Source organism: Podarcis tiliguerta (genome assembly GCF_965153285.1).
Source record: "Podarcis tiliguerta genome assembly, chromosome: 10".
In the NCBI taxonomy this organism is placed as follows: domain Eukaryota; kingdom Metazoa; phylum Chordata; class Lepidosauria; order Squamata; family Lacertidae; genus Podarcis; species Podarcis tiliguerta.
In genome coordinates, this window is record NC_139543.1 from 40,723,554 (window position 1) to 40,751,185 (window position 27,632).

At 40.0% G+C, this 27,632-nt stretch overlaps 1 protein-coding gene across 9 annotated transcripts in view; it reads right to left on the reverse strand.

Moving 5' to 3' along the window:
• The window catches only part of ANKS1B (ankyrin repeat and sterile alpha motif domain containing 1B), a 318,652-nt gene that overhangs the window by 213,337 nt on the left and 77,683 nt on the right, over positions 1 to 27,632 (reverse strand). For all 9 annotated transcript variants that reach the window (XM_083400502.1, XM_083400497.1, XM_083400501.1 and 6 more), the window contains 3 exons: positions 18,914 to 19,079; positions 10,117 to 10,253; positions 6,279 to 6,459 (listed from right to left, as the gene is read on the reverse strand). In XM_083400502.1, the coding sequence (XP_083256628.1) occupies positions 6,279 to 6,459; positions 10,117 to 10,253; positions 18,914 to 19,079 (484 nt within the window). The remainder of the gene's footprint in view (positions 1 to 6,278; positions 6,460 to 10,116; positions 10,254 to 18,913; positions 19,080 to 27,632) is intronic.

Sequence of the window (27,632 nt, forward strand, 5' to 3'; positions counted from 1 at the left end):
CTATAATGATAGTGCAAAATGCTTCACCGCAAGATAATCAGATTTCCTATCAAATTTCCTCCTGCCTTTCAAGTAACCACTTTTATTATAATAAGATGTGCAATTTGATCATTTAGTTAATTTTGCCCAAGAAGAAGGGGGATCTCAGCTGTATTTCCTCTGGGAATGACTATTCAAAGACACTGTATGAGAAGGTCACCCTCCCTCTTCGTCCTCTGCTATCTACTTGGATTTCTGAAGGACAAGGTGTACTAATAGTAATTATCCACTCCATACTTAGCTCATGTTATTAAGTCTTGGAACCTTCCCCAGGTTACAGGGTTTTGTTTTAACTGACTGTATGTTTCCTACCAACCCTGATTTTATTGGTAGGTGAAGGCAGCTGATTAGGATTGGATTGGGTTGTTTAATTGTTATTTAAGTAAGTGGCTCTGTATGCTGGTTTTCAGCTGAAACCTTCAAAGTGTCCCCACATTATGAAGTATAATACAAGTGATACATTAAAAGTCATATGCTTGAAATAAAACTAAACAAAAGCCCAAAAAAGAGCAGTGCCTTATTTGCCTCCCTCCTTCTCTAACCTGGAATCCTTCTCAAAGGGCAAGTGATAAATGGTGAAGAAGAAATAGTCCTGCCGTACTAGGAGTAGTAGTTTTCTTTGCCTGCCTCCCCTCCATCCCGAGTGGAATAATGACTCAAGACAACGTGCTATAGGATGAAAATTGGCCACAACTTTATTAAGTTTCAGATGTAGGGAGACCTTGGCTCAGGCATTGGGCGTTTATCCTTCCCAGTCCCCAGCCGGGGATCTGGGAGACATCAGGGTTATCCAGAATGTGTGGGCTGTCTCTGGAGAACATATGTTCAAGCAGAGAGCCTGCCCCCCATTTCGCCACCATTGGAGGGGAGAGCAATGACAACCTCTCAGCATATGGCCAATGCCTCCCCTCAAGACCCCTTTAATGGGGAACCCTGGGATCACCGCCGCAAGGGGGCGTGGGCTTCACACACCCCTTTAGGAAGATAGACTAAAGGATTCCGCCCAAGGCCTGAAACTGCCAAAGTTGTGACGTTTTGCTACGGGAAAGCCAAAACCTGCCAATGCAGGAAAATTCCTTTCCAGCCCTTCAACAGTGACTCTGACGTAGCAGCGCCTACGTACCTGTGGAGAAGAGGTTAACCTACATAAGAAGACTTAACTGAGGGAGGGCAGGGTGGGAGAAGCTCTGGAGCCAACTGACGCTTCGCAGTAAGATTCACCTTCTGTTGTGTGGGCAGGGCAGTCCCTCCCCATACCTGGCTGATCCCCTGGCAACGCCTCCCCAGACGGGATTGGGCAATTGGCTGAGGTAGGCAGAGACCTCCAGCCCGAACTACCTTGAGCCACACTGGGATCCGGGGGGCTGCGCACGACCACACAAAAGGCACCCCTCATTTGATGTGGGCAGCGGTCATTGTCAGCTACACTGAACAAATGGGAAAATAAAAGTATACTTTACATAACTCTGATTATGGCAGAGTGGGGAAATAAATACAGAAAATTGTGTAATTGTCCAAAAGGGATAAAAAAATTTTTTACAAAAAAGTAAAAAAATTAAATGTGCATTCCAGTTTTTTTACCAAATTATTTCCTAACAAAACTGAAAGCATGGAAAAATTTCTGTTCCAATTTTCAGTTACTTAAAAAAAAAAAAGCAAACAGCTTTCCCTTTTTCAGCTTGTTGAAACAAATGCTTTATGTTCTGTTTGTACGTCAATGAGAGCACAGGATGAGATTTGAAGGCTTATAATTCCATACTAAATTTAGCTAGTAGAGATAGATAATTGCCATATAGAAACGTGTGGAGTTTAGACAGAGCATTTTAAGTGCCTATATCTGAAAACATATAACACTTTTGCTACAGGTAAGATTTCTTTCGGACATAAAAATTAGTGGAGGGAGTAAATGCTTGCTTGACGTCAGTCCAGAGCTATTAACTTGGAGGAAGATCTGAGTATACTTTCTTCCTGGGTGCTGCTGACAAATATAATATGTTTGGCTATAACCTGGGAGATCTGGTTTGAACAACCCATGCCCTAGATTGTCTTTTAAGCTACAAAACAGTCCAATTGGAGAATTTTACCTATTCTCCACAAAGCAGAGCTGAATGCAAAGACTTCTTGTCACACAAACTGCTGAAAGAAAAGGCTTCAAATTAGGCTCAGACTACTTCAACGTCCTTTAAAAACATGATGTTCCATTTCTCATATATTCATATTGTCACTTTCCCTATGGCTGGAAGTAGCCTGCCAAGAACAGCCTCTTAATGTGTGTCAGATATAACCAGCAAAAGGAACATTGAGGCACTAGCAGGTTATGCCCCGTAGCTAGAATTTTTTTTCTCCTGCCAGGATTCTTGCAAAGCCCAAGCCTCATTATCATTTGCAAGTAAGGGATTATCTTTTTTATTTAGGCAAATGTTTAGTATTCTGAGTTTGTTTATTTAAGCAGGTATGAAAAGCCAGTGGCTGTCCCCCCCCCAAAAAAAAATTGTATAAGAAATGTCTTCTCTCTTGTCAACAATTTCAATAAATGACTCAAAGGATGAGTAAATTATTTGAGAACCACCAAGGCCAATGAGCACACAAATCATAATACAGTGGCTGGGCACAGGCCCAGGCACAGCCTTCCATGAGGTGAAAAGAGGCACTCGCCTCAGGCGGTGAATTATCACCATTCATGCCCCACAAGCTAGCCTAACACCTGCCACAACAAGCTGACCGGCCAACATTGCTGCCTTCCCTCTTGCCCACCTGCTTCCCTCTTGCCCACCTGCTGCTTCTGGCCTTCTTTTCTACCTGCCCACCTCCCTGCTCACACTGAGAGCGAGGCACTGTGGGCAAGGTTGCCCAGAAAGCACCTGTACCAGCACTAATATGTGACACTTTAAAATACTGGTTAAAAACACAGTTTAAAAATCCCTAAAGTTTAAATAAAATTTAACGTCAAATTTTTAACTTTTTTAATTTCAAAGAGCCACGAAGTGCTGGTTTGGTTGCTCTCTGGGTGACCTCATCCACAATGCCTCACTCTGAGTAGGAACCCTTTCCTCAGAGCAAAGCTGGGAGCACCCACAGCTGACTGGCTGAGGAGAGGACTGTGAGGATATGGTGGCGGCGGAGAGTGGAGTGTGGGGTCAGGAGGGCGGGAGAAGGAGAAGACTGCAGGAATGGTGGGAGAGATGCTGCTAGGACGGTCCTAGGCACCACAATGTCTTGTGCCAGCTCGAGCTAAGGAAGTAAGATTCTATTTTTAAGTAGTACCAGAAATCCAGTCTAGAAACCCAGAATTTGGGAATGTAGACTGGAAAATTAAACAAGCATGCTCTTGCTTCTTCAAAAGCTAAAAAGAGGAAAATAAACAAAGGCTGCAATCCCTATCTGGGAGAATGTCCAGCTGAACTCAATAGGACTTGCTTCTGAGTAGATATATGAGATTGTACCTACATGATAAAATGAAGTGCACTTTATAGTCTACAGTGTGAAGCAGTTTAAGAGGTCAATAGTTAGAATTCTCATTTTTACAGGCTCTGCAGCAGGTTTTTAACCAGTTTCTTCAGCTCCAATTACTGCCCATATGTCATATAAATATATCTGATAACCAGCAAGCATTTTCAAAGTTATAAACAATCTGTTGGGAGGAAAAAACGAAAAGGAAATCTATCTGATCCAAAGATGAAACAGGCAAAATAAAAAGCATAAACTGAATGTAAATTGCATAGCTATTTCAAGCAACAGTAAGGTTTTTTATTTATTAAAAAAATCCATTAGAAAGAAGAAGAAGAAATATCTTGGTCACTAATTCTGATGGGACAATCCACATCCATTAAAATTAATTGGAATTATGCCACTGGCTTTAATAGTATGTGCATTGTAATTACAGTGAGCAATTGGGAATTATGTTTTGTTAATGGTTAAAAAACTTCTACTGTGAAATTTTGTTTTTTGTTTTCACTCTCAAAATCATCAGTTTATAGTAACCGATGGGGCATAGAATTGCCCGGGGAGGAAAGAATCACCCCAGACTGGGTGGGCCGCAACTTGATTTTGGGCAATTCTCTTATGAGACCTCCCTCTGTCAAAGGCGAACCTTGGTGTCTCAAATATCAGTGGCATCCCGCGTGACACCAAAAGCTCGAGTAGCCCCCCAGCCTCTTGCCTTCTGTTAGATGTCACTGCTGCGGCACCTGCTGCGGTACCCTAGAAGCTCTGCACTTAGTGCAACCAAACCAGTCATGTTCTTCTAGATCTGCCTTTGCCTCTTTAGCATAGGTGGGCAACCGACAGTCCTTTTCATGTGACTCTTGACCTAATTCCAAAGCCCTGTGCAGCTGATCAGTTCAAACCTGAGTAAGTAAGAACAAGTAAAAACAATCTTGCTTCCCTGTGGATCCTGCGCTTTAGTATGAGAGAGCACAATTGCCCGATTTTCATCACCACTTGCAGGATACTAAAGGTAGTTTGAGGTTCAAGCCGGCCAGTTTCTTCCTCTGACTCCTCCATTTTCCGCCCCTCTCTCAATACCTCAACATTCCATAGCTCAACTCGCTGCAGCATTTTGTAGGCCCCTCAGTGTAAGTCCTGGCAGTCAGTAAGTATTTTCTGGATTTGTTTACATTTATGAACAAATATACATCTGCACACCTAGGAAGTCTCTTGAGAATTCAGCAACTACCACCTTATTTTGGGTTGGCCACATCTCATATCCAGACTGATAGAATGGGAACCTTTCAAGTTCAATATTAGAGGAAATAATAAACAACAACCAGCTGACTAACATAGTTTTGCTGGAGATTATTATGGCTATTTATTGGAAAGATTATTTCTAGCCAAATCTCTTGGTTTCTCTGTAGAAATTAAATGGCTCATGATTCAATTTCTTCAAATCTTAAGGAACTATTATGGCTGCAAACATTCTGTAGATACAACTCTGATGTTAGTATGAGCAACAAGAACAAGTATAAATAGAAGAATTAGCAGCTGTGAACAGGAAATAAAGCAATTTATAATGAAGGTGACCTAAAGTTAAAATAAACGCATTCAGTTAGCTGTCATGCAACGCAAGCCAGTCTAGGAAACTGGAAGAAGAAATCTGGAGTAGTAGCTATGCAATATTATATATGCAAAAGTAGCAAAGTAAATTATCTTGTTTAAAAATAAATGAAACTGTTTTTTTACTGAGTCACCTTGTATAAGACTTTCAGCTGTGACAGGCAGCAGCTCCTCAGGATTTGGGGCCCATCAAAAATGGGTTTATGTGATGTATAATGGTGTTAGCATTGTTTTTGCTAACATTTTATTTATTATTGTACTTTAAGTGGGTTTGTCCATTAAGAGAACTATGCTGTACAGGCAGCATGTAAATTTAATAAATAAATACATTGTACCAGCTCTGATACAAGGAATCCTTTAACTGGAGATTGCAAATACTGAACCTGAGACTTATACAAGTAGAGTATGAGTTCAAGCACTGATTTCCTACTTTCATACTTTCCACAGAACACAACAAGCAATGCTGCATTATCATAAGCATATGATAAATTGGTATTTAGCAATATATGACTTTTTTTGCAAACTATATACGCAATTGAAAATGTTGTTTGGATTAGATGGGCCAATATGTATTACACTGTTTTTCACAGACTCGTTTTTGTAGCATGATGAATTTCTCACCTTCTACTTTTTTCTTCATATTTTTTATTATTTCTTTCGAGGGCAAGAACAGCTATCAGAGCACTCTGTTTCAAAGCACGGAAAACTCTTCTATTCATTTCATTAAGCTAGATTTCCTGGGTAGCCAATTCTAAAGTGGTTTGATTCATGAGTTGGAGAAACACTTTACAGAGTGTGCGATACTGAATAAATATAAACATCATACAATTTATTCAGAGCAAGGATGTGACCTGACATGATAAAAATACCAGGTTTGCTCTGAGCAAAAGATAAATATTAATCCCACACCTTAGCTTCTACCGCACATTTATGCATGGGTGTAAGTAAGCCTAAATGCAAGCACCCCATGACTGTATTTCACTTTAGGGTATTCTTCAAACAATCTTTTAGAAAAACTGAAGGGAATGGAATGTAAATGAATAAAAAGTATTATGGAATTCAGAAAGAAAGCCACCGAGAAAGCAGCCATGTCCCCCTGAGGGAGCAGAGGTGGCCTAGGATACAATGCCAGTTGCTTATTGCAACATCAAAATGTATAGATAATATGCAACTTATTTTTATTTTACCTGGAATGTCATTATCTTCAATGCTTCCTTCAACGGATCCAGTGGAATAATTAGCTGGACTGATTGGAGGACTGGAAGTAAAGCTTGCATATCCAAGGGAGGAGTTGATTTCAAAATAATCATGGCTGTGATTTAATCGGTGAAATTCAAAAGCTGATACTATTGATGTACGTTGCTTCGGCTGGAAAAAAATTGAATCGAAATGTAAATATTTTAATTTATTTTCTGCCTCTAAGGTTCATCACCTTTTTAAAAAAATGGTTTGTTAAAACAGATGCTCAAAATTTCCATTGCATTTTCCACCTGTAAATTGATCTTCCATACATAATTCCTACAATTATTGCATTCTCGTTTGTCACTTGGCAGGGCCACAGCCCGATCCAGGAGGCCATCTTATTCCCATGTGGCCATTGAGGGGGGAGACACCTGGCGCCTCCCCTGCCAGCTGTGCCAGCCCAACAGGGAAGGCCTGATTGATCAGGAAAGTCAGATTGCAGGGGAAGGGGCTGAGCCCAGTCTGTGCCCACTGTACTTAAGAGGGCGGTATTGTGTAGTTCACCCTCTTGAGAGATCATCATGGGATTCACCACCTGCCCATCCAGGCTGTAAGTGACCTGCCAAAAGTTGAATAGGTGGGCCAGCGTGAAGACCTATTTGATCACTATTTGGGGACAGGGAGGATTCCTCCCCCTGCAGATGAATTGGCTGGTCTGCAGGTTTTTGCCTACCTCATAGCAACAGTCACAACTTGGGTGGATAAGGCATTGGGATGGATCCTTAGCTGGTTAAAGGGCTCAAGGAAAGGTGTCTCTGTCCACGAACCCACACGGGCTGGTCAATAGGCCATGACACCTCTCCCAATGGCGGCCCAAGCAGGATCGTAGCACCTGGTACATGTCAAAGGCAACTACCCAGCTCCGGGTTGACCCCATCTCATTTTGCAACCATCAAGTGGGTTGATTGCCGTAGCCAAAACCTACTTACATCTGTAATCAATAATAAATTCTGACCTATTTCAACCCAATACAAATATCCTGTGTTTATTTCTATGGTTCACTCCACACAATGCTGCGGGTACCATTGTGCATGTGACAGCAATCATCTACTGCCGCTCCACCCCAGCTGCTATAATACAGTACCAAAAACATATCAGTATGAGGTAACATATTGTATGGTCAATAGAAAACCTTATATGCCAATAAAATATTGACATTTCAGTAGGTTTCAAAGAGGGTTTGGAGAGACAGCATTTCAATGTTGATTCAATGGCAAAATTAAATTAATATCTAGATAGATGAGGCATAGAACAGAAATTAAAATAAACATTGTGAGTATATTCTGTGATACAATCTTGATAATATGCTTCAGACCAAAATTAAATTTTGTCTTAAATCCACTGTAATTTGATCCAAAGCTTTTGACGCATTCGAAATCCAAAATGAGTTAGTTCGGTTTGAAGTGCCTTAGGTTCACATCACTTGGCCTTTCCTGATATAGTCTGTGCTTTAGAGTACCTCTGCAGACCTTTTGCCTAAGGCTTGCAGATCATGGGTTGCTTTTTATTACTGAGCAAAAAGTGTGTGGATGGCAATTACAGAATATATAAAAAGAGTTCTACTTTTGCCTGAATGTACACTACAGGCATGATAGTAATGAAGGGAGATAACAGGGACAGACAAAAAAATGCCCCTATTTTTAATCAGAGGGTTCATTGTTGTGTTATATTCTCTTCTGTACCACTGAGATGGTCAGTTAAATACATTTATGTCCACACCTTGAAAGAAAATAAGAACATAAGAGCCCTACTGGATCAGATCAAAGGCCCATCTGATTCAGTAGGCTCTTCCCACAATGACTACCCATATGCCAATTGGTACCCTTAAGTAAGACTCAGACTCATTCCCCAGACTCATTCACAGCACTCAAACAGGAGACTCACAACAATTTTCAGTTTTTAAAATCCTCAATCATTTCTAGCTCTTTCTAGCAGTGCCACTGTCTAGCAACAAATCTTCCCGTTTCTGGCACAAGGCTATAATTTCATCCCTTTTTGCAACACTCTTTCATGCTCCACAATATCAGTATCTAAGCCATTTTGAATACGAATAGTACCAACAATATGTATGTTTATTTAAAATGCAGGTGCTGCATTTTAAATGTATATACAGCCATAATTTTAACTGTACTTCTAAAATCATAATAAAATTAATATATGACACCATCAGTCAACATCACACACAACTGCACTAACAACTGCGGAAAACCCAAGCAGCAGCAACCAACTCCCAGGACACTAACCAGTGTCAAAATATTCCAGATGTCAGAATGACAACTGTAAATAGGATGCAAGAGGGATGTTACCAGCAGAGCATTCCACAGAGTGGATGCCATCGTGGAGAAGTCAGGCTCCTGGATACCATTACTTTTCCTCTGTGTATGGGACATGGAGGAATGCACTCCTGATAGTCTGAGAATATGGGAGGATACCTATGGAGGATACAGTCTCCGAGGTACTTAATTCAACACATCACCAGTATGGAAGCTTTGAAAGGCACGAAATGTTTTACCACTCTAAATCCTACCTGATCTACAAAGTTGATAAGCATGGCCTCCACTTCATTCATTCATTCACTCACTCACTCATTCAAAAATATTGAATAGAGTGTTCTGCACTCAAAGAATGCAATGCTACTGCATTCAGTGGGAACCAAGTCACTGACTTTAATTAAGTCCCGACATTGAATTAGTAATGAACTAATCCAAGAGCACAGCTATTCAATGTTCTGAGTCCATCTGTTGACAATTTCATGATGAAAATAGCATTTAAAGGCTGTTTCCAATTAACTATCACATAACAGCTTGTTCTAACAATAATTCCAATTTCTCTCTGCTTTCTTGTGTGCAAGCCATCAAACAGAAAAAAATAGCTTTGACAGAAAGTGATAAATGGCTAATACAGCGGTGTCTGGAGAAAGAGGAAATGAAGAACCCTGTGCTAGCCAAAAGGAGTTATAGAGTTGAAAAGAGGCATGTGTGGACAGCATGAAGTAAAAACAGCTCTGACGCTTGGAAAGTCTTTTAGATGAAAATAAATTTCATGAAGCACATTAAATTTTAAAAAGAGGTAAATAGAAACTGAGAGTCAATCAAAATTATGTTTATACCACATAGTCTCCAATTTTATATTTACATCAAAATTGGCATGTTTAAATGAGCTGAACTAATTACACGCAAGAAAAGTCACCTCACCAAAACTTGGACATTTCAATACTATTTGGTGTCTTTTTGTTTTGCTAGCTGCTCATTCATCTTAACATCATTTTCCTTTTTCTTCTTTACCCTCAGTGCCCCCACTGCTTTTAATCTGTTTGGCTGTGACTGGCATTCCCAATATCCTCATTCATGCATCATTGTGACCTCTTCAACAAAAAATTGCATGGGCTGCCACACTGAATCAGAATGAACATCAGTGAAGGCATATGTGGCTGAGGTCAGTGAAGTCCAAAAGGAAGAAAACTAGCCTAGAGGGAAAAACAGGTGCTGAGAAGCAAGAGGTGGTGTAGTACAGTAGTGTAACAATGCAATACAAGATTTCAATAAAATGTCATAAATCAAGCATCATAGCTGAAAAAGAACACAAATAGAAATCTGGGTATGCTCTTTCTGGTCAGGTCTAATTAAAACCAAGCTTATAAAGATATTTTAGCATTATCAGTGGAGGGATTTCATTTCAACATTTTTAAATAGTTCATATCACTGCAGATTATTAGAGGAATGTAAGATAAAATGTTGAAATCTTTAACAAAATCAAAGAACATTTTTATTTCCGACCACCCACCTGAGGTCGTATAACTTTCACTATATTTTTCAGTGCAGTATCTGGCGATGGAGGAGAGCAGTCAGGTGTTGGGCCTGTTGAACTGTTTCTATGGTTACTGGTACCTGGTGCAATAATTGCTACTTGAGGTGCATTCTCTGTGAATAAAAATAGCATTACAGTGAATACAATGTTCTATGGAAAATACATTTAGAAACAGGAAATTGCATTTGAAGGGGGGGATGTGAATATGTTACAGTTCTTGTCATCTAAACTATTATTGTTTGTTTTCACTAGAATATGCTCACTTCTGGTTTTGAAGAGCAGTATGGAACTGATCAAAGGTGTTGCCAAGTATTCAAATCTAACTCTTGCAGAAACAAGCTTATGTGTGAAGATTATCCCTCAAGGCATTATTCAAGCATACAAAAGAATGCTGTGAAATAGTGACTAGGGATATATTCATTTATATTCGATATATTTCGGCACTAGGGATATATTCATGACGCCCCAATTGGCTTGGAAAGGCTGATTTGAAACACAGCTTTTGAGTTCCAGTAGGTGGTCTGTACTATCATCACTGACAGCATTATTAGGTGGGAGCAGAATTTGTGGCTATGCAAACCAATCTCCAGATCACAGTCAAAAGTCAGTTACTTTGGTTCCTATACTTAATTCAGCAAGTGTGCAATTTACAATACCGATTCTAGAAATATGCATTCCACAAACAAAAAAAATGTATTCAGTTTGTTCCTATTGTGTGCAATGATAATTTTACTTACAAAATATTCAAAATATACTGCACATTAAACATTTGTGCAGGAAGAGCTCTAGCTAAACACAGATGGCATGGACTAGAGATACTCAGTAACTATATAAGATAGCTAGCACATTTCTTATTTATTTCATCCAAATTGCTCTATTTACATCCAGAAAGTCAATGTTAAGCTCAAAAGGAATACTTATTCAGTGGTCAGACCTAAAAAATTTGAGTGGCACTAAAAGTTTAAATCAATACAATAGGAAATACATTGGCGAACACCTGTTTCTTCTGATAAATGCAACTATAAAAAACGCTTCCTCATTTATATTTTATTGCATATCCAGGCACATTGTGTCCATGGCCCAGTGAGGGGCCAACCATAAATAACTTTTATTTATTACAGATTTAGGTAGGTTTGGGCCAAGTCATTGGGTATGTATCCAGAATCAAACAGCCCAACTGCTGGTGGATAAGTAGGGTGGGGGTTGACCCTGACTGGTGATATAACCGCAGCAGGGCCACCACTGGGAAGGATGCTGTGGCCCATCGGTCCCCGCTTGGATTCCTGGATAAAGACACCCATTCCTGGAGTCCCTAAGACTGTTGGATGGCATCTTGTATTCCTCCTTCTGGCAATGCCTGTAGTAAAGCTGCAGCCAAATGAGGTCAAAAGACTGGGGGGTTCTAGGCAACCCAGAACTTCCATGCACACTGCCCAGGCATGTACCCTGGAGAGGTCACTTCGCTGCTGCTAATGCAACAAAAACAATGTGGAAGGCAGCAGTTATGAGTTACCCGTCTCTGCAGCCACAGCAGGTGATGTGATTCTCCAGTGGTTTGACTTCACCCCCGGAGGCACACTCCATTGTCTCTCAAAACAGACAGATGCCAACAAAATCATTCATATCTGTTTTTAACTGAAGGGGAAAGTGCATGAGTAAGGTATGGGTGGGCTATGAGACTTCATATAAATTAGTTTCAAGGTTCATTAAAGGTCTCAGATAAGCTTCTTGTATAGTTGTACTTCTGCAGAATACACATTCATCCTCAATACAATTCCATATTTTATATCAAATTGGAGTAATTTTCATATACACCTCACTTGGTTAGGGTTTTTTTTATCACAAATGATATGACTAGGTTGACCCCAATATTAAATTAGTAAAATATGTTTTGCAAGCATGATATGGTTTCATTTCTTGACATGTTCTATAATTTTGTAAGCAATTCAAAAGAATAAAAAACATTTCAACCAAAGAGCAGAACATAGGTTTGAAGAAATCAAAGGGGAAAATGCTGCATAATTATAGGTGTTTAAATTTGATCAAAGGCATGCACTAAAAAAAAAATGACTGCCAATGCAATTAGGGATATGCAAACAGCTTTCTAAGTGAAAGCGTTGTGCCAAAAGTAAACCACACATTAAGCTGATTCACACACATGCTAAGCCAAACTTGGGCTTATTGAAACTGCGTAAACATATAGACTCCCAGAATTATTATTAGTGTTGCCAGAAAACTGACTTGGTTTCTACAACATGCTAAGCCAAACTCTGGCTTAGCAAAACCACAGGAGCATGGAAGATCCTAAAGAGGAGCACAAATCTACTTTTCCTCCCTGGTACTTTTTACTGCTTGAGCTCAGGCGGTGTTGGGACTGTATCTTTAGTTTAGATATTTTATGTTTTATTTATTGTTTATGACTACTTTTGTTATGTTGCAGTTATGTATTTTTCACATTGTAAGCTGGCTTGAGCATGGTTCGAACTCTGGAAAGGTTGCCTGCAAATAAAATTATGTATGTATGTCTGAGTGTACTGCTGCACTGTGCTAAGCCAAGCCAATGCTTGGCTTAGCATGCCATCTGAATGGGGACTTGTGATGAAGTAGTCCCACACTGGCTACAGCTTGTGGTTAGTGAGCAGACAACTTTACCATGAATATTGGTTTGGATGATATGCAGCATGGTAGGGAAAAGGGGTGAGGAGGAGTAAGGCAGATGCAAGCTTCTTTGTTAACACTTTTCCTTTGTGGCATCAATCAAAGAATCAAAAGTGTTGGTAGAAGGTTGCCATCTTTTCAATATAGCAGGTTACAGTCACAGAAACCAGGCATTGTGAAAACTGAGGATTAAGAAAACCCACTAAACACCACACTGTCTAAAAACGGTAGTTGACAGTACCTGATGATTTGGGATTGATAGAACTATCAGAAATTACACCACATAACCTGTGACTCCACAAGTCAAACAGCCCACCAGCCTTATATAATGGCATACCAGGAGCTCAATAAAGCTTCTGTTTTCGTGGAACTGCAAAATCTAGAGGTGGGAGGGTTTTCAATAACCTGGCAAGAAACAATAGAGAAGGAGAACGTATTTCAAAAGTGCCTGATTACCTCAAGCAGTTCCCTTGAAAAAACAATTTCAGGTGCTCATGAGGAAGAGTTGTTGGACTCAAAATATATTAAGCTTTCATAAACTGAATTCTCTTTATGGTGCCATTTTCTTCTATTTCCTTCTCTCTATCTTCCTTGTCAGACAAAACAGTACACTGCTGATGAGCTGTCTTCAAATTGTTGAACCATTTGTGTGGGTATTTCCGAAACTAATATTGAACCAAACCACAGTCAATCTGGGAGCAATGTCAACTGACCAATTCCAATGTGAAACTTGAGAGAGTCCAACCCCAATGTGAAAATGGTCCTCCACCATCCATTTCACAGAAGTGGCTAGTGAACCAACCACATCTCTCGCTCCCCTCTCCCAAAGAAAAACAGAGACAGAGAGTTTATCTTCCTGTTATTGAAGAGCAGATCCATTTCTCTCCCGATCAACCTGTCCCTATGAAATAATTTATGTTCATTTTGTAAACATGTTTGATTCCCTTCACATGCTGCTTATATACTAGAGAGAGGATGAGTTGGTGGAAGGTGTTTTGCACATAGACTGTGCATTTTAAAATTGCACACTGCAGACTGTTGCCAAGGACTAGAAGTGCTGGGGGCAGGTTGCAGCAAGGAGCTGCCTTCCTACTACGGTGCTGCTTTAGTCTGTAAGTAAAAAAATAAAATAAGTAGGGGGGAGGAAGGGAAATAAGCTGGCAGCTTTAATGTAAAGCAGAATTTTGCATAGTTCATATGCTGAAGGGGAGAAAATTACAATGGCCACAATTCAGAGTAGCAAACATGGATATTTCTGGATCTGACAGACAGCAAAAATATTACTAGAAAGAACTGAAAGAGCAGATGGAAGATCCAAAGATGGAACCAAAGGGTAACAGAAAATAGAAAACAGATTGCATTTATTGTTTTGAATTATTTGTTGTGCTGTACAAAATGGAATCCCTACTGTTGTTCTGAACAGGAATGTAAATACATAACTGAATAGCTATAACAAGCCTGATATTGTCTCTGCAAATTATTTGGGGGTGGTGCTTAGAATTAATTACAAGTGAAATGCATTCTAGTGGCAGGAGGGAGTCTGCTTAGTTTGTTTTTCTTTTCATATAAAAAAGTATAAGCATGAGGATTACCAACCTCATCTTTCCCCTCATCTTTCACCTGCAGAAACAGATCCTGGAATTGCTTAGTAATGTCAGCCAACTGTCTGGAATAACAATTCTCATTATGTACTAATGAGGGGGAATAATTCATTTCCTGAGTAATTTGTAAATACCCAGTGGAGCATTCCAAACAATGCTACACTATATTCATTTCAAATTCTAGACAGTCTTTGGAACACAAAGTAGAATACATTTAGAAACTATGGGTGATGTTGTTAATCATACTCAGAATAGAGACCAACTGAAACCAATGGACCATTGTTTTCAATAGGTATACTCCAAGAATGGTTGATGTTAAACACCACCCAACAATGATTAAAATACAATTAATAATAGGGCTACAATATATGTAGCATTCAATGGGTTTGGGAAGGTGCAGATGCACTTCTGACACAACGAAGTATTCTGTGAGTTTGGGAAGGGCACTCACTGTGTAAGGAAACCTTGCAACAGGTCTGTCCTAATACCAGGGAGCAGGAGGAGTCAGGAAAACATCAACACATATATGGGGGGGGGGCAGATCGCCCTGAGTTTTAGAAGCTTTTGGGGAGGTCGCTGCCACCAATCGCTCAAACACCTGCCCACCCACTGCAACCACCAATCACCTGCCCACTGCTGATCACCCGCAAACCTCACTCCAACCTCAAATCACACACCTGCTTGCTGTAGCCAACCCCACCCCCCTGCATTCACTATCCATGTATAAGAAAACCCCCAACTTTTGCCTTTTTATTTTTATCAAAAAACTTTGTCTTGGGAAAATACAGTAGTAGTGGTTGTGTGGGTCTCGGTGGGTGTATGATCAACAACTCTGCATAGCAGATGGGACTTGCCTTGCAGAAAAGAGTAAGGTTCTCACTTTCCTACTTAAATAAGGAGAGGGCCATACTCAGAGAAGCAAGGGGAGACATGTCTGTTTAACAGACACTACAACGTCAATGGTTAAAGAACAACAGCAGAGAACATATACAAACATTTAATAAAGCACCCAAGGAATAAAATGCCTGAAGAAAGAACTTCCCTGATGGCTTCTAAAATATACAAGAAGGCAATCTGGTAGGCCCCATTACAGAGTGTGTTCAATTATTGCAGCCATAAAACAAGACCTACTTTGCGCATTAGAGGAGAGATCACACATAAGACCCGAGTGAGTTTTTCCTTCCTGGAGCATTGGTACAATTACTTGTACTCATGAGCTCCTTCTGCTCTTCCTTCATTCTTTCAGTCTGATTCAATTAATTCTTTCTCTTTGACTCAAAGCTCAGCTTGCAAATTCAGCAGTAACAACAAGCTAACAAGATTGCAAACCATGGTTTGAAGCTGGTTTGCAATTCAGTTTGTGTGTTTGTGCCAAAGCGAAAGCAACTCATCGAATCATAATGTGTTAAGGAAGCACATGAGCACATGGCTCATCTGTTGGCATCTGTCTGTCTTGAGAGACAATGAGTATGCCTCTGGGGGTGAAATCTAACTGCTGCATTAGCAGCACTGAAGTGACCTCCCCAGGGCGCAAGCTGCATTGAGGTCGCAAGCTGCCCAGACAACAATACCCCTCTCTTGGCCTCATTGACATGGTCCAAAGAAAAGTAGAGCAATACATTTGGCACCATCTTGGCTGCAGAAGCTGCTGGAAGGAGGCGTCCAAGGTGCCACCCTACTGTCTTAGGGACTCCACTCTGGATTGGTGCAGGGTTTACTGCTTAGCGCACCAGACCATGGTATAGTTTGCTGCTGTGTCTGCTGCATGTCTTGGTGAACCTCTATGGAAGGCCATCCAGTTTCTCTGCAGTGGTCACTGCCAAATTCTTTGGTCCTTTCCCACAGCAAGGATTTATAAAATCCAGAAATGCATGGCAAGTGAAGAATGTCAATGCAGAGGAGGTCATTTCTTTACAAACTTTTGTTCTGTGTAATATAAAGAATAAAGGTATGTGCTTTTGGTGGGCAGGAATAAAGACTGAAGTGTGAACAAATTGAAAATAGCTTTTCTTAGACGAGGAGTGTGTGTGTGTGTGTGTGTGTGTGTGCGCACTAATGCACAAGCTAAATTTTCTGCAAATCAAGCAACATTTTATGGCTTGTATTTTGTTTATAAAAACAAACACACACATATCTGAATAACACAAGTATGTTTTCAAAATATTTGGTTGCTTTTCAGTCACTAAATCCACCAGCTAATTATTCCCTATCATCACCCAAAATGATTAAGCTTTACTTCTTTACAGCTGCCAGATAGTTATCACTTTAGTGATACAATTACTTTGCGTCTAAGGTACCTCAGATTTATTAAATCCTGTTACTTTTCAAAGGATGATTGATTTCTCAACCTCACAAAGCAAGAATACATATATATGTATATATATTTACCAGAATTAATTTCTCACAAAGTGAAAACATGCAAATTAATAGGCCTAATAGAAGTGTCTAGAAGAGGTTATTCAGGTGCTGCTGTGGAACTGGAAAATAATGTAAGTAGGGCAACATCTGTCATGAAGGAAAGGCAACTGAATTATTAACTTAAGGATCGGATAGAAGACAAATTGCTGAAAAATAGTTGTTTGTTTTTTTAAAAAGCAAGGCTTACTTTAAGCCTCCTCAATACACAGTAAAAAAGTGAAAATAAAAATTCAGTTTCTAAGTAACTGCTCTATGCAACCACCTTCTACCTAAATTGTGACCAAAACACACGCGCGCATGCAAGGGAAGTCAAGCACCCCAACCCCCACGACACTAATCTCTGTGAAATAAGAGGAATTTGTGTTTAGACCTCCAGTAACAGAAGCACAGGTAAATAAAGCCTGCATCCAGTGATAAGGTAATACATATCTAAATCCATTAAAAGGCTTATGAAGCAGAGGACAGTCACTCCATCTATTTGTGGCTAGATTACATTTTGCAATTCCAGTAATATAACGGGCATGGTAACTTGGAAAGAAACTCAGTAAATGCAATGATAGCCACCATTTTGAAATATAGTACCACATTAAATACCAATACAGTGGTACCTCGGGTTAAGAACTTAATTTGTTCTGGAGGTCCGTTCTTAACCTGAAACTGTTCTTAACCTGAAGCACCACGTTAGCTAATGGGGCCTCCCGCTGCTGCTGCCGCCACACAATTTCTGTTCTCATCCTGAAGCAAAGTTCTTAACCTGAGGTACTATTTCTGGGTTAGCAGAGTCTGTAACCTGAAGCGTCTGTAACCTGAAGCGTCTGTAACCTGAAATGTCTGTAACTCGAGGTACCACTGTATGTCAAGTTCAGTAACAAAAAAGGCAGTACTCAAACTGATCCTATGAGACAGGATTGCCCCAGAGCAGTCCCAGACTTGCTGCTGCTGCCTCATTCCATCCTCATCCCACAAACACAGCACCACCACCAGGAGAATACCACTGCCTCCACCCACCCCGGCCAAGACACCGTGGCATCTTTGGTTATTTACTCTTGGGTAGTGCCACCATCACTTCCCCCTTTAGCCTACCTACGTCCAGGTGAGAAAGAGAGCCAGGCTTGCAGTATTTATAGTGGTCTGAAGGGGGCTGGTGCTTTGCTTGCAGGAAGCTAGAGTTCAATCTGTCATTACCCCAACACTCCTAGAGCAGGGACAAACTGGCAAGGCAAGCAAGGAAGACCATGGCCTGGGGCTAGGAAACTACTTAACCAACTACTGAATTTCAATCAACGGAAGGGATTGCTTTAAGTAAGTATAATTAGTATGTATGATCTGACATAAACTAGCAGCGGAATGAAAGGGAAGTGCTGCCGCGGCCGCATTTGAGCGGCCCCCACCCCCAAGCCTCCATCTGATTGGTTGGCTACTTGGGGGCGTGGCACGACAGCCAAGCCAGCTGGGCAGGGGCTGGAACGCCCCCTGCCAATGCGGGAAACAGCTCCTGCTCACAATTCCTCCCTCTGTGGGGAGGAGAGGCTTAATTAGGATAAGAGAGGGGGAAATACAGGAAGCTATCTCATACCGAGTCAGATCAATTGCCCATCTAGTTTCTACACTGAGTAGCAGCAGTTCTCACAGGAAGTCAGTCTTTTCCAGCCTGCCTGGGGATTGGAACAGGGGCATTCTGCATGCCAAGCAGATGCTCTAAGATTAAGCTATTGCTGGTGGGGGGAAGAGCATATATTCACACAGGTAGTCTTAGCAAATTACAGATTATTTCCAGCTGACATGCAAATAATGTGGGCCATCCCAGGTGAATCACAGAATCAAGAAACAAGAACAGTGGAAAACTTACTCCATTAACTCTGGGCATTCAATAGGGAATGCTGGCCTGGGAGGAAAGGGAACCGCCAATCAGGTGAAGCCAGCATCCCCTGAGATTCCTCATGCGCAGAGAAGGGAATTTGTATTTGCTTCCCACTGCGAGCACATAGTATCTATCCATCCGTCAAAGAAGTACATAGCACATTATTAATCAAAATGTGTGCACCACATAATGGTAGAATGCACTGATTATAAGAGAAAATACTAGCTGCATTTACCTGTCTTTGAGGAATGTCCTCTTGCTATTTCTAAAGAACAGGGTTTCTTTGTAACTGTCGTATCCAGAAAATCACAGAGATCATTCTCATTTTCTACAGGAAATGCCTCAGAAGCAGCAGATGGCACTGCTTCTAGTGTATAACTCCTCTTCTTTGGAAAGGACTCCTGAAATAAAGAAATATAGCTTTTTAATTTAAAAAAATTGCCCTTCTGAAGAAAAGTGTGTGAATGAGTGATGGTAATAATTGGAAGTTCTAAAAGTACCAGATAAGGAAGCAATTATATACATGCCCATTCAAAGTCAGAAGTAAATCCCATTGAGTTCAATATGGCTTAATCTCATATAATCCTATGCATATCTAACCAGACGTATGTCTCATTGAGATAATTCTGACTCTCAGATAAGTGTGCATAGGTTTGACACTTAAATACTGCATATTATTTTCCTTTTGGAAATAATTTCTAGCAATTGTTAAAATAATATTTTCCCTCAAAAAGGAATTCATGATTAATTTTTATAACAAGGATAGAAAAACCAGCTAGCTGTCCAAACATCATCATGAACATTATTATTGTTATACTACATTACATTAAAGATCATACTATATTATTTTTACAGTAGTGTGCACAATGCTTTATGTAGTTCCTTATGCAAAAAGTTCCTACCCCCAAGAAGCTAAATTTGCAGTGTAGATTTTGACCATATGGAAGACAACAGAGGGAGAGGAGGGGAAAAAAACTATGTTAAAATCTTTTAGCATGTTTCGTTATTCCTACATCCAAGTAGAAAGTGATATTTTTCCAATATTATTGACAGTTTGTAAAGGTTATTTCCTCAGCTGATATAAACAGGACTTCTGGGCAACAATGATAGAACAGGGTGGATACAGCACATTTTTAAGCTGTTAGCTGTTGTCTTATGATTGAGTAATATACCTAAAATCAAATCCTAACTTTCATTAGAGTCTAATTTTAGTCAATTAGAGATGATTCAGCCTTCAATCTCTACAAACTAATCTGAAATGTCAGAGCTGTCCAAGTTTACATGCAGAATAAAGCTGTGCATATGACTGTATCAGTTACTTAGCACTGAACAGTTGAAACAATAGCAAAAAGCTGTATAGTGTGTCCTGAATATTGAAAGTGTTACCATTAATAGTGCTCTAGGGCAGTGGGTAAGAATCTGGGTCCCCCACTAGGATGGACCTAGTATAATCTGGTCACTAGATGTTTAAATCACTAGATGGCCTTAACCAAACAACATCCTCTGAGTCCCCATCTGCAATATGAGCACAGTGATACTGGCTTGCCTTACAGAAGTGTTGCAAAGATTATGTATGGGAAATGATCTCAACAATCATAAAAATGCTAAGTATTAAAATAACTATGAATTGTATGAAAAATGTGTCCCTTTTTCTGTTCTGAACCTACTGATGATCAGTTTTATTGGGTTCTAGTACTGTGGTATGCACATTCTAGTTGGAGGGAGGGAGGGAAAGTCTCTCTCCACACCATTCATAAGTGTCAATCATTACCATACAGTATTAATAATCATTTTTTAAAATAGCCTATCCCAAAAAAACCTTTAGACTTTCTTCATAGGGAGTGTGCTCCACACCCCAATAATTGTGGTTGTTCTTTTCATAGCTTTTCTAATTCTATTTTCATTTTGAGATGCCTGGGACTGTACATTGTATTCCAAGATTATGGATTTATATAAGTGTTTTACAATACAAACATCATCCCCACCAAAAAAAAAACAAATCTCTAGCATGGACTTTGCATTTTTCACAGCTGCCACATATTGGGTTGACATTTTCATTGAGCTACTTTGGGTAGCTGTCATAAGTTCAGATCCAGTGTATATGTTAGGGATGCAATTGAGCAACTAATGTGTTTTTAAAAAACTACCACTCTGTACATTCATCATACTTCATGGAGACTGTGCATAGGGTCCGTCCATGAACAAGAAATTGTGTACATTTCTTAGTCAATATACATATGTTCCAACATGCCTTAAAGAATATGCAAATCTCAACAGGATTGTGTACATTTCCCAGTAAACATGTTGCAGACTCCTTTGTGCAGTACATGGCTGCTGTTATGCACTTTAGACACTCAACACACATTACCCCAACATATATACAAAGCAGAATTTTTAAAATAAATATGCATCACTTCACTTTACACTCATTTGCCATTTTGTTGCCCATTCACTTGTTCTGACAGATCCTTTTGGAGCTCTTTACAGTGTGCTTCAGTTTTCCCTTTTCTGAATAATTTGCTCTAATTTGCAAGCCCAACCACTTCACTGCTCGGCCGTCCACTCCAGATAAATAGCAATCGTCCTACTACAGAAATCAGTGGGTGAAGCTTTTCAAGGCAGAGGCAAGATCACATGCTAATTGCTGCTGATCAAGCCCACTATTCGAGGCACAGTAGGAAGAACTCCTTCAAAACTGGGAGGGAACTCTAAGTTTAGAAGTAACTTATTTAAAAACAATACACCTCAAAGCTCTGGGAAAGCAATAATACTTTAAACAAATTTGCCCAGAGTCAGAGCACGCTATGGATAAGAGGCACTACATTTCAGTTACTAAGGGAAATTAGCAAAAACAACTAGTCCTATTCTGGGTTCAGAATAAAGTTGTCTAATGCTACCAAAATGGCACTGTGAAGTAAAATGGTATTACAGCTTGAATGGTCAAATGCAAACAAACAAACAAACAGAAACAATATGCAAATTGAAACATTGCCATCCTTCAAAATACAAACCATTCTGAATTTTGCAATGCGGTTCTCCAGTGAACAAAAATACTTACACTCAGGTGAAGTGTGCATAAAAATGCATATATTGGTGAAAATAACATACAAATATGCATTATATTAGGGGGAAATTGTGTTGCAAACATGTATATAAGGCAAAATTGTACACAAATGTGTATATTAGGAGAGATGGTTTTTTAAAAAATTCACAAACTGATGAGAAAATGTGGAGAACTGAAAGACTGGAAAAATAAGAAACGGAAAGAGATTTGCCAATTACTAATCACAAAACTGCACATGGGGGGCTCATATGGTTGCTGACATATAGCAACCTCTCAAACAGGATGAGTTCCTGCTTCTACTCAAGAATCTTCCCATCTTTTCAGTTCTTATGAGAAACATCACCAGAACGTGTATGCTGACACCTAATATATTCAAGTGTGCAAGGGATCCTTTGTCTCTGTCTGCCCTCTGCCCGAATTAGTCATACTCTTTGGCTAGCCATCCCCCAGATTTCATTTTACAGAGGATCACTGAACCATGCCTGAAAAGAATTCCTGTTGGACTGTTGATATAAGCAAGCATATTACTAAGGCTACACCAAGGCCTGGGGCACTCAGTCTATATGGTTCCTGAAAGCACTCACCCGGAAGCAGAGATGAGCCAATGTGAAGGAATGTAACTTAATAGCTAAATTTGGAGGTGCAATGTGGCAATCTCAGAGAATAAAGCTTGCTTTATATATATACATTTTCTAAATTGACAAAAGTATTTTCACTGCTCGTTAACATAGGCTGCAGTCCTAAACACACTAGCTTGTAAGGCCCACTAAACATAATGTGTCTTTTATTTTATTTTTTAAAATAAACATGCTATAATGAGAATTCCAGCTTTAAGACAACATAAATCATTCTTTTCCCCAAAGGAAGTATTTTCTGCAGCTTAAAGATTTGCATACTCTTTTTTCCATCAGAACTGGACAAGATGAGCTCTCTTATCTATTTTGTAGTGTCTCATAATCTCTAGAACAAAATACAGGAAAAACTCTGCATACCAGCACCTATGCAACACCAAGTGACCATGACACTCTCCTTCGACTCTGAGATAATGGAATAGAAATTCAAGCCCACGACCATCAAATACACATATAGGAAAGGGAGAGTGAAAAGTTAACTTGTCTGCACAATACCCCTGTGAAGGCTCTTATGATAAATACATTTTGCAGTTTAAGATTGCATGATAACAGACAGGTTGACAGTGCTATCTATAGCTAGGTATTAAAATTGGGAGTAAGTAAAGTCATGTGCATAAATCTGATTATGATACCAAGGCAATTTTCCAAAAGCAGGTTCAGGGAAGATATGTTTTTTGGGAGTGACAATAATAGCTTTGTAACACAGAGAGCAGCCCTCTATGCACTGACTGCAACAAAATATTTCAGGAAAAAGGAATTAAAGTGCTATAAATTGTTGTGGTAATTCAGAGGTTTAATTTGAAATCAAGCTGGATTTAAGTTTGTTGGTATCTCCTGAAACCTCTCACATTGTGGATGTTGGTTCATATTATGGATTTGTGATCTTTATTATTCTATTGGTACTGTTGCTGTAGGTTTGTCTAGAACAATAAACTTATATTGCTTTGTAATAATAAAAGGGTTGTGTGAAAAATTACCTGAAGGAGCATCTCCACCCCCATCATTCAGCCCAGACACTGAGATCCAGCTCCGAGGGCCTTCTGACAGTTCCCTCACTGCAAGAAGTGAGGTTACAAGGAACTAGGCAGAGGGCCTACTTGGTGGTGGCATCCACCCTGTGGAACACCCTCCCACCAGATGTCAAGGAAATAAACAACTACCTGACTTATAGAAGACATCTGAAGGCAGCCCTGTTTAGGGAAGTTTTTTATGTTTGGTGTCTTACTGTGTGTTTTCATTTTTTGTTGGAAGCCACCAGAGTGGTTGGGGAAGCCCAGTCAGATGGACAGGGTAAAAATAAAACAACAACAACATTATAAGTCATATAATTTCTAAACTTCTTCATAATTGTTACCTCATTTTGTTCACATAAGCAAGTAAACCGCCAATACAGCAAAATGTTCCTTGAGCCTGCAATTCTACAAGCCCCAGGACATCAAAGAACAAGGCAGAAGAGACTTCCCTGGAATAAGTTTAATTGAACAAACATCCACAGGATTGCTACGTATGCCACAGAAGAGGAGCTGCTGGGCTATAATCTGTACAAGGTTTCTATCATTTGACAATTGTTCTTTTAAATCCTCTGGAAACATATTTTTAAAGTTGCTGAAACAACCAGATATATACTAAATGAAACTTAGTTTAAAAAGAGCACATTTCAAGATACATGTGCAAGTTCAGACAACCAGATTTTCAAAAGAAGAAGATGAAGGCCTGGAAGGAATCATTTGTACATTTTCTCACCACCATTTTAGGGTTACCAAGGGCATAAAGGATGACTTCAAGGTCTGGCTTGCCTTCTTGCCAAATTTTGGAGCAGTGTTCTTCTGATAAGATTGACTCAATGTGGAAACAGATCTACAGGCCCAGTACAATGTGTCTGGAAGTCTAGCCTTCAAAATCTTTTTATGTGGCTGCTGGTCTTCTGGCAGGTGGCCTAGAAATCACTAGGGATCTTATATTCATTTATTTGTTTCCCATTCAGTTCTAGCAGCTATCTGTATCTGGCAGGGAAGTGGGGAATTTAGGAACAAAAATATACAATTCTAGTGTGACAACCAGGCAATATTGTAGGTTATAAACAGTTGGTCTTCCCAGTCTGAGAGGGTCATGCAGCTTGTAAAGTAATATGTGCTGATATGCTTGTCGTTTCAAATCTCTTTTTCAGTTTGTCACATTTTGGGGAGGACAATGACATAGCACATGCCTTTTATTGCTTTCAGAATAAAGAGGTACATAATTTTGTACCTCTCAGCTGTACCTCTCGACGTTTTGAACAAACCTCATTGCAGAGAGTGTTACATTTGGTATCTGACTGTCAATGGCATCCAAGTCACTGCAGAGGCAAGCAATTTTATTATCAAAATGCCTAGCAAACCTGTCACAGCAGGCTTCTGATAGCTGCTGCAACTTCATTCACTGAGGAGATTAAACCCTCCAAATAATGCTAGTGGACAACTATTTGAGGACACACTGAGGCAGCAAATTAAACCGAACCATCTAGTCTGGTTTTGCGGGATCGGTTCCAGCTTTTGAGACCTGAGAATGTGGATAAGGTACTTGAATGAATAAAATGAATGAATTTGAGGAGCCAAGATGGCAATGGAGACAGCAGCCTAGTCAGACTCTCCTGCTTTCAGTTAAGCTTTTAAGTAGTTTTTAGCCACTTCTTGGTTTTAAACTCACAGTTCTAATGTCTTACCAGCTGCTTTATCACCTCATCGCTTCTCTTTGCTTTTAGTTTATTGTTTTATTGTTTTACTGCTCAATCTGTCCTATTGCAACAACGGATGTCTGATGAAGCCTGTTGATGTGAATGACTTGCTGTTTTCTCTACTGGCTAAAAACTTGGATTAATACATTGCTGCGGAGACTTGGTTCTGGCTTGGATAAGGTACTTCCAGAAGTCCTGCTGACCTTGTGCCATTGCTACCCTTACCGGTTTTGACATTCTCTGCTCTTCCTAGAAATTAAACACCACTCCCAGCTCCTTTGCAAGTATACTATATGCAATAAAGAATGTAGAATCACGCATAAGCAAGGGGAAGGAGGAGGAGGAGGAGGAGGAGGGAGAAGGGAGAAGGGAGAAGGGAGAAGGGAGAAGGGAGAAGCCTTGTCCAGAAATGGTCATAGTTGACATATCAGCAGAAGATGGTAAAAGACACTCTTGCCTACTGTAGCCTCCAGGATCAAATGAGAACAAAAAAGCATCACAGATATGTATCTGCTCCATTGGGGGACTGTAATCCCATCTAGAACAACCAAATTACCCAGTTCTTGAACCACCTTCCCACATAACCTTCACCCACAACACTCAGATGTAACAGAGAAATATAACTGGGTATCAATAGTATACTTGTAGCACCATGTTCCAAATCTCCTAATTACCACTCCCAATGGCTTAATATAGATACCAAACAGCACTGGGGGCATGATTGCACCCTGCTCTCTTGCTCTTATCGGTTTTCTGCTAAGCAAAGTGAATATTGACATTGCCAAGTTTAAATGGGTGGCTGAAAAGGAAAACAAAACTACAAGGGGAACACTTTCACTATTTTGTTATTATTAAAATTAAGAAGAGGCACATTTGCTTAAACTCTTACATATAGTTATGAGCAGCATGTTACAGCTCAGTTTGTTATCCTATCATTTCTATGTGCATATTTAGGGAATACATTCCACATCTGCTTTTTTATTTTAAAAATATGTGTGAGAAACATAATGCAGTTTTCAGTCAAGTCATCTGAATATTTTGATCAGTCTTTTATGCTTCTCAACAAACACAAACAACTATTATTAAATGGCTAGAAGTAAAATAAGAATAAGCAGCATAAGCATTTCTTCTACTGCAAAGAACCTGTGCATGTAATAGGGGGGGCAGCAGAGCTGGAGAAGAATGGGATGCTGAATTATCGAGCCATAAGAAGAAGAAGAGGAGGGGGGAAGGGAGGAGGGGGAGGAGGAAGAATTTGGATTTGATATCCCGCTTTATCACTACCCGAAGGAGTCTCAAAGCGGCTAACATTCTCCTTTCCCTTCCTCCCCCACAACAAACACTCTGTGAGGTGAGTGGGGCTGAGAGACTTCAGAGAAGTGTGACTGGCCCAAGGTCACCCAGCAGCTGCATGTGGAGGAGAGGAGACGCGAACCCGGTTCCCCAGATTATGTATCTACCGCTCTTAACCACTACACCACACTGGCTCTAAGAGCTTTAAAGTTAGGGAGGGTGGCCTTTCCAGCATTTTATCTTCCTAATGCATGAGAATTCTGTTCTTCATAAAATCAAGACAATTTGTCATATCAATATGATATTTGAAACAAGGAATCTATCTAGTAAGGGGTATATTTGGACCTAGTTCCAAAAAAAACCTAATGAATGCTGGCATATTCTGACTTCATTCCAAAAAAGTCTAATAAAGACTGGCAAAGTCATAGCAGTTTAAATTTTTGGTGGTGAAGAGCAGTCATTCCACATCTGCAATCCCCCCTCTATCTCCACAGCACCAAATCATATCTACACCTTTTCATTTGGGCAATTTAAATTATGGCAGAAATTCAAGGGTATTGCCAGGGCATGCTTTCTGCTGACGTAGTGGAAATTAATTGTTATAAGGTTCCTATTTGAATCTGTCATTTACCGTAACTAAGGGCAAGTATTGTCACCCATGTCTGTTTGGCAGATGGAAGCCTCTCTGGTGGAACCCGCTCCCCAAAATAAAAATAGCAATTTCATCACCAGGCTCTAACAGTGGAAGACAGTAGATGGGGGGAGGGAGCTGCTACATCTGTGCATGTGTGTGTGTAAAAGAGAGAGGGAGATGCAATATAAGAGTGTATTTTGCATATGCTGGTGCAAGTGTGTGATCTGCTCTTGCATCTGTTTGTACATAACTGCATCTGATAGGCTGCTCAGTTCCCCTCTGCCCAATTATTATATGCAATAGGCTATTATGCATCTTTTCACAGAAGTATGTGTGATGTATGGCTACATAAAGTCAAAGGCCACCTAACTCTACTCTGACCCTCTGTTTTTCTTTGAGTTATATAGTATAGACACATTAGTAGTCAAATGCTATACAGGTGGTGACCATTTTGAGGGCATCCAATTGAGGCACTGTTCATGCACATAGAATCGTAGAATTGTAGAGTTGGAAAGGACTCCAAGGGTCATCTAGTCCAACCCCCTGCAATGCAGGAATATGCAGCAGGCTCATACGGGGATCGAACCCACGACCTTTGCAATATCAGCAGCCACCTGG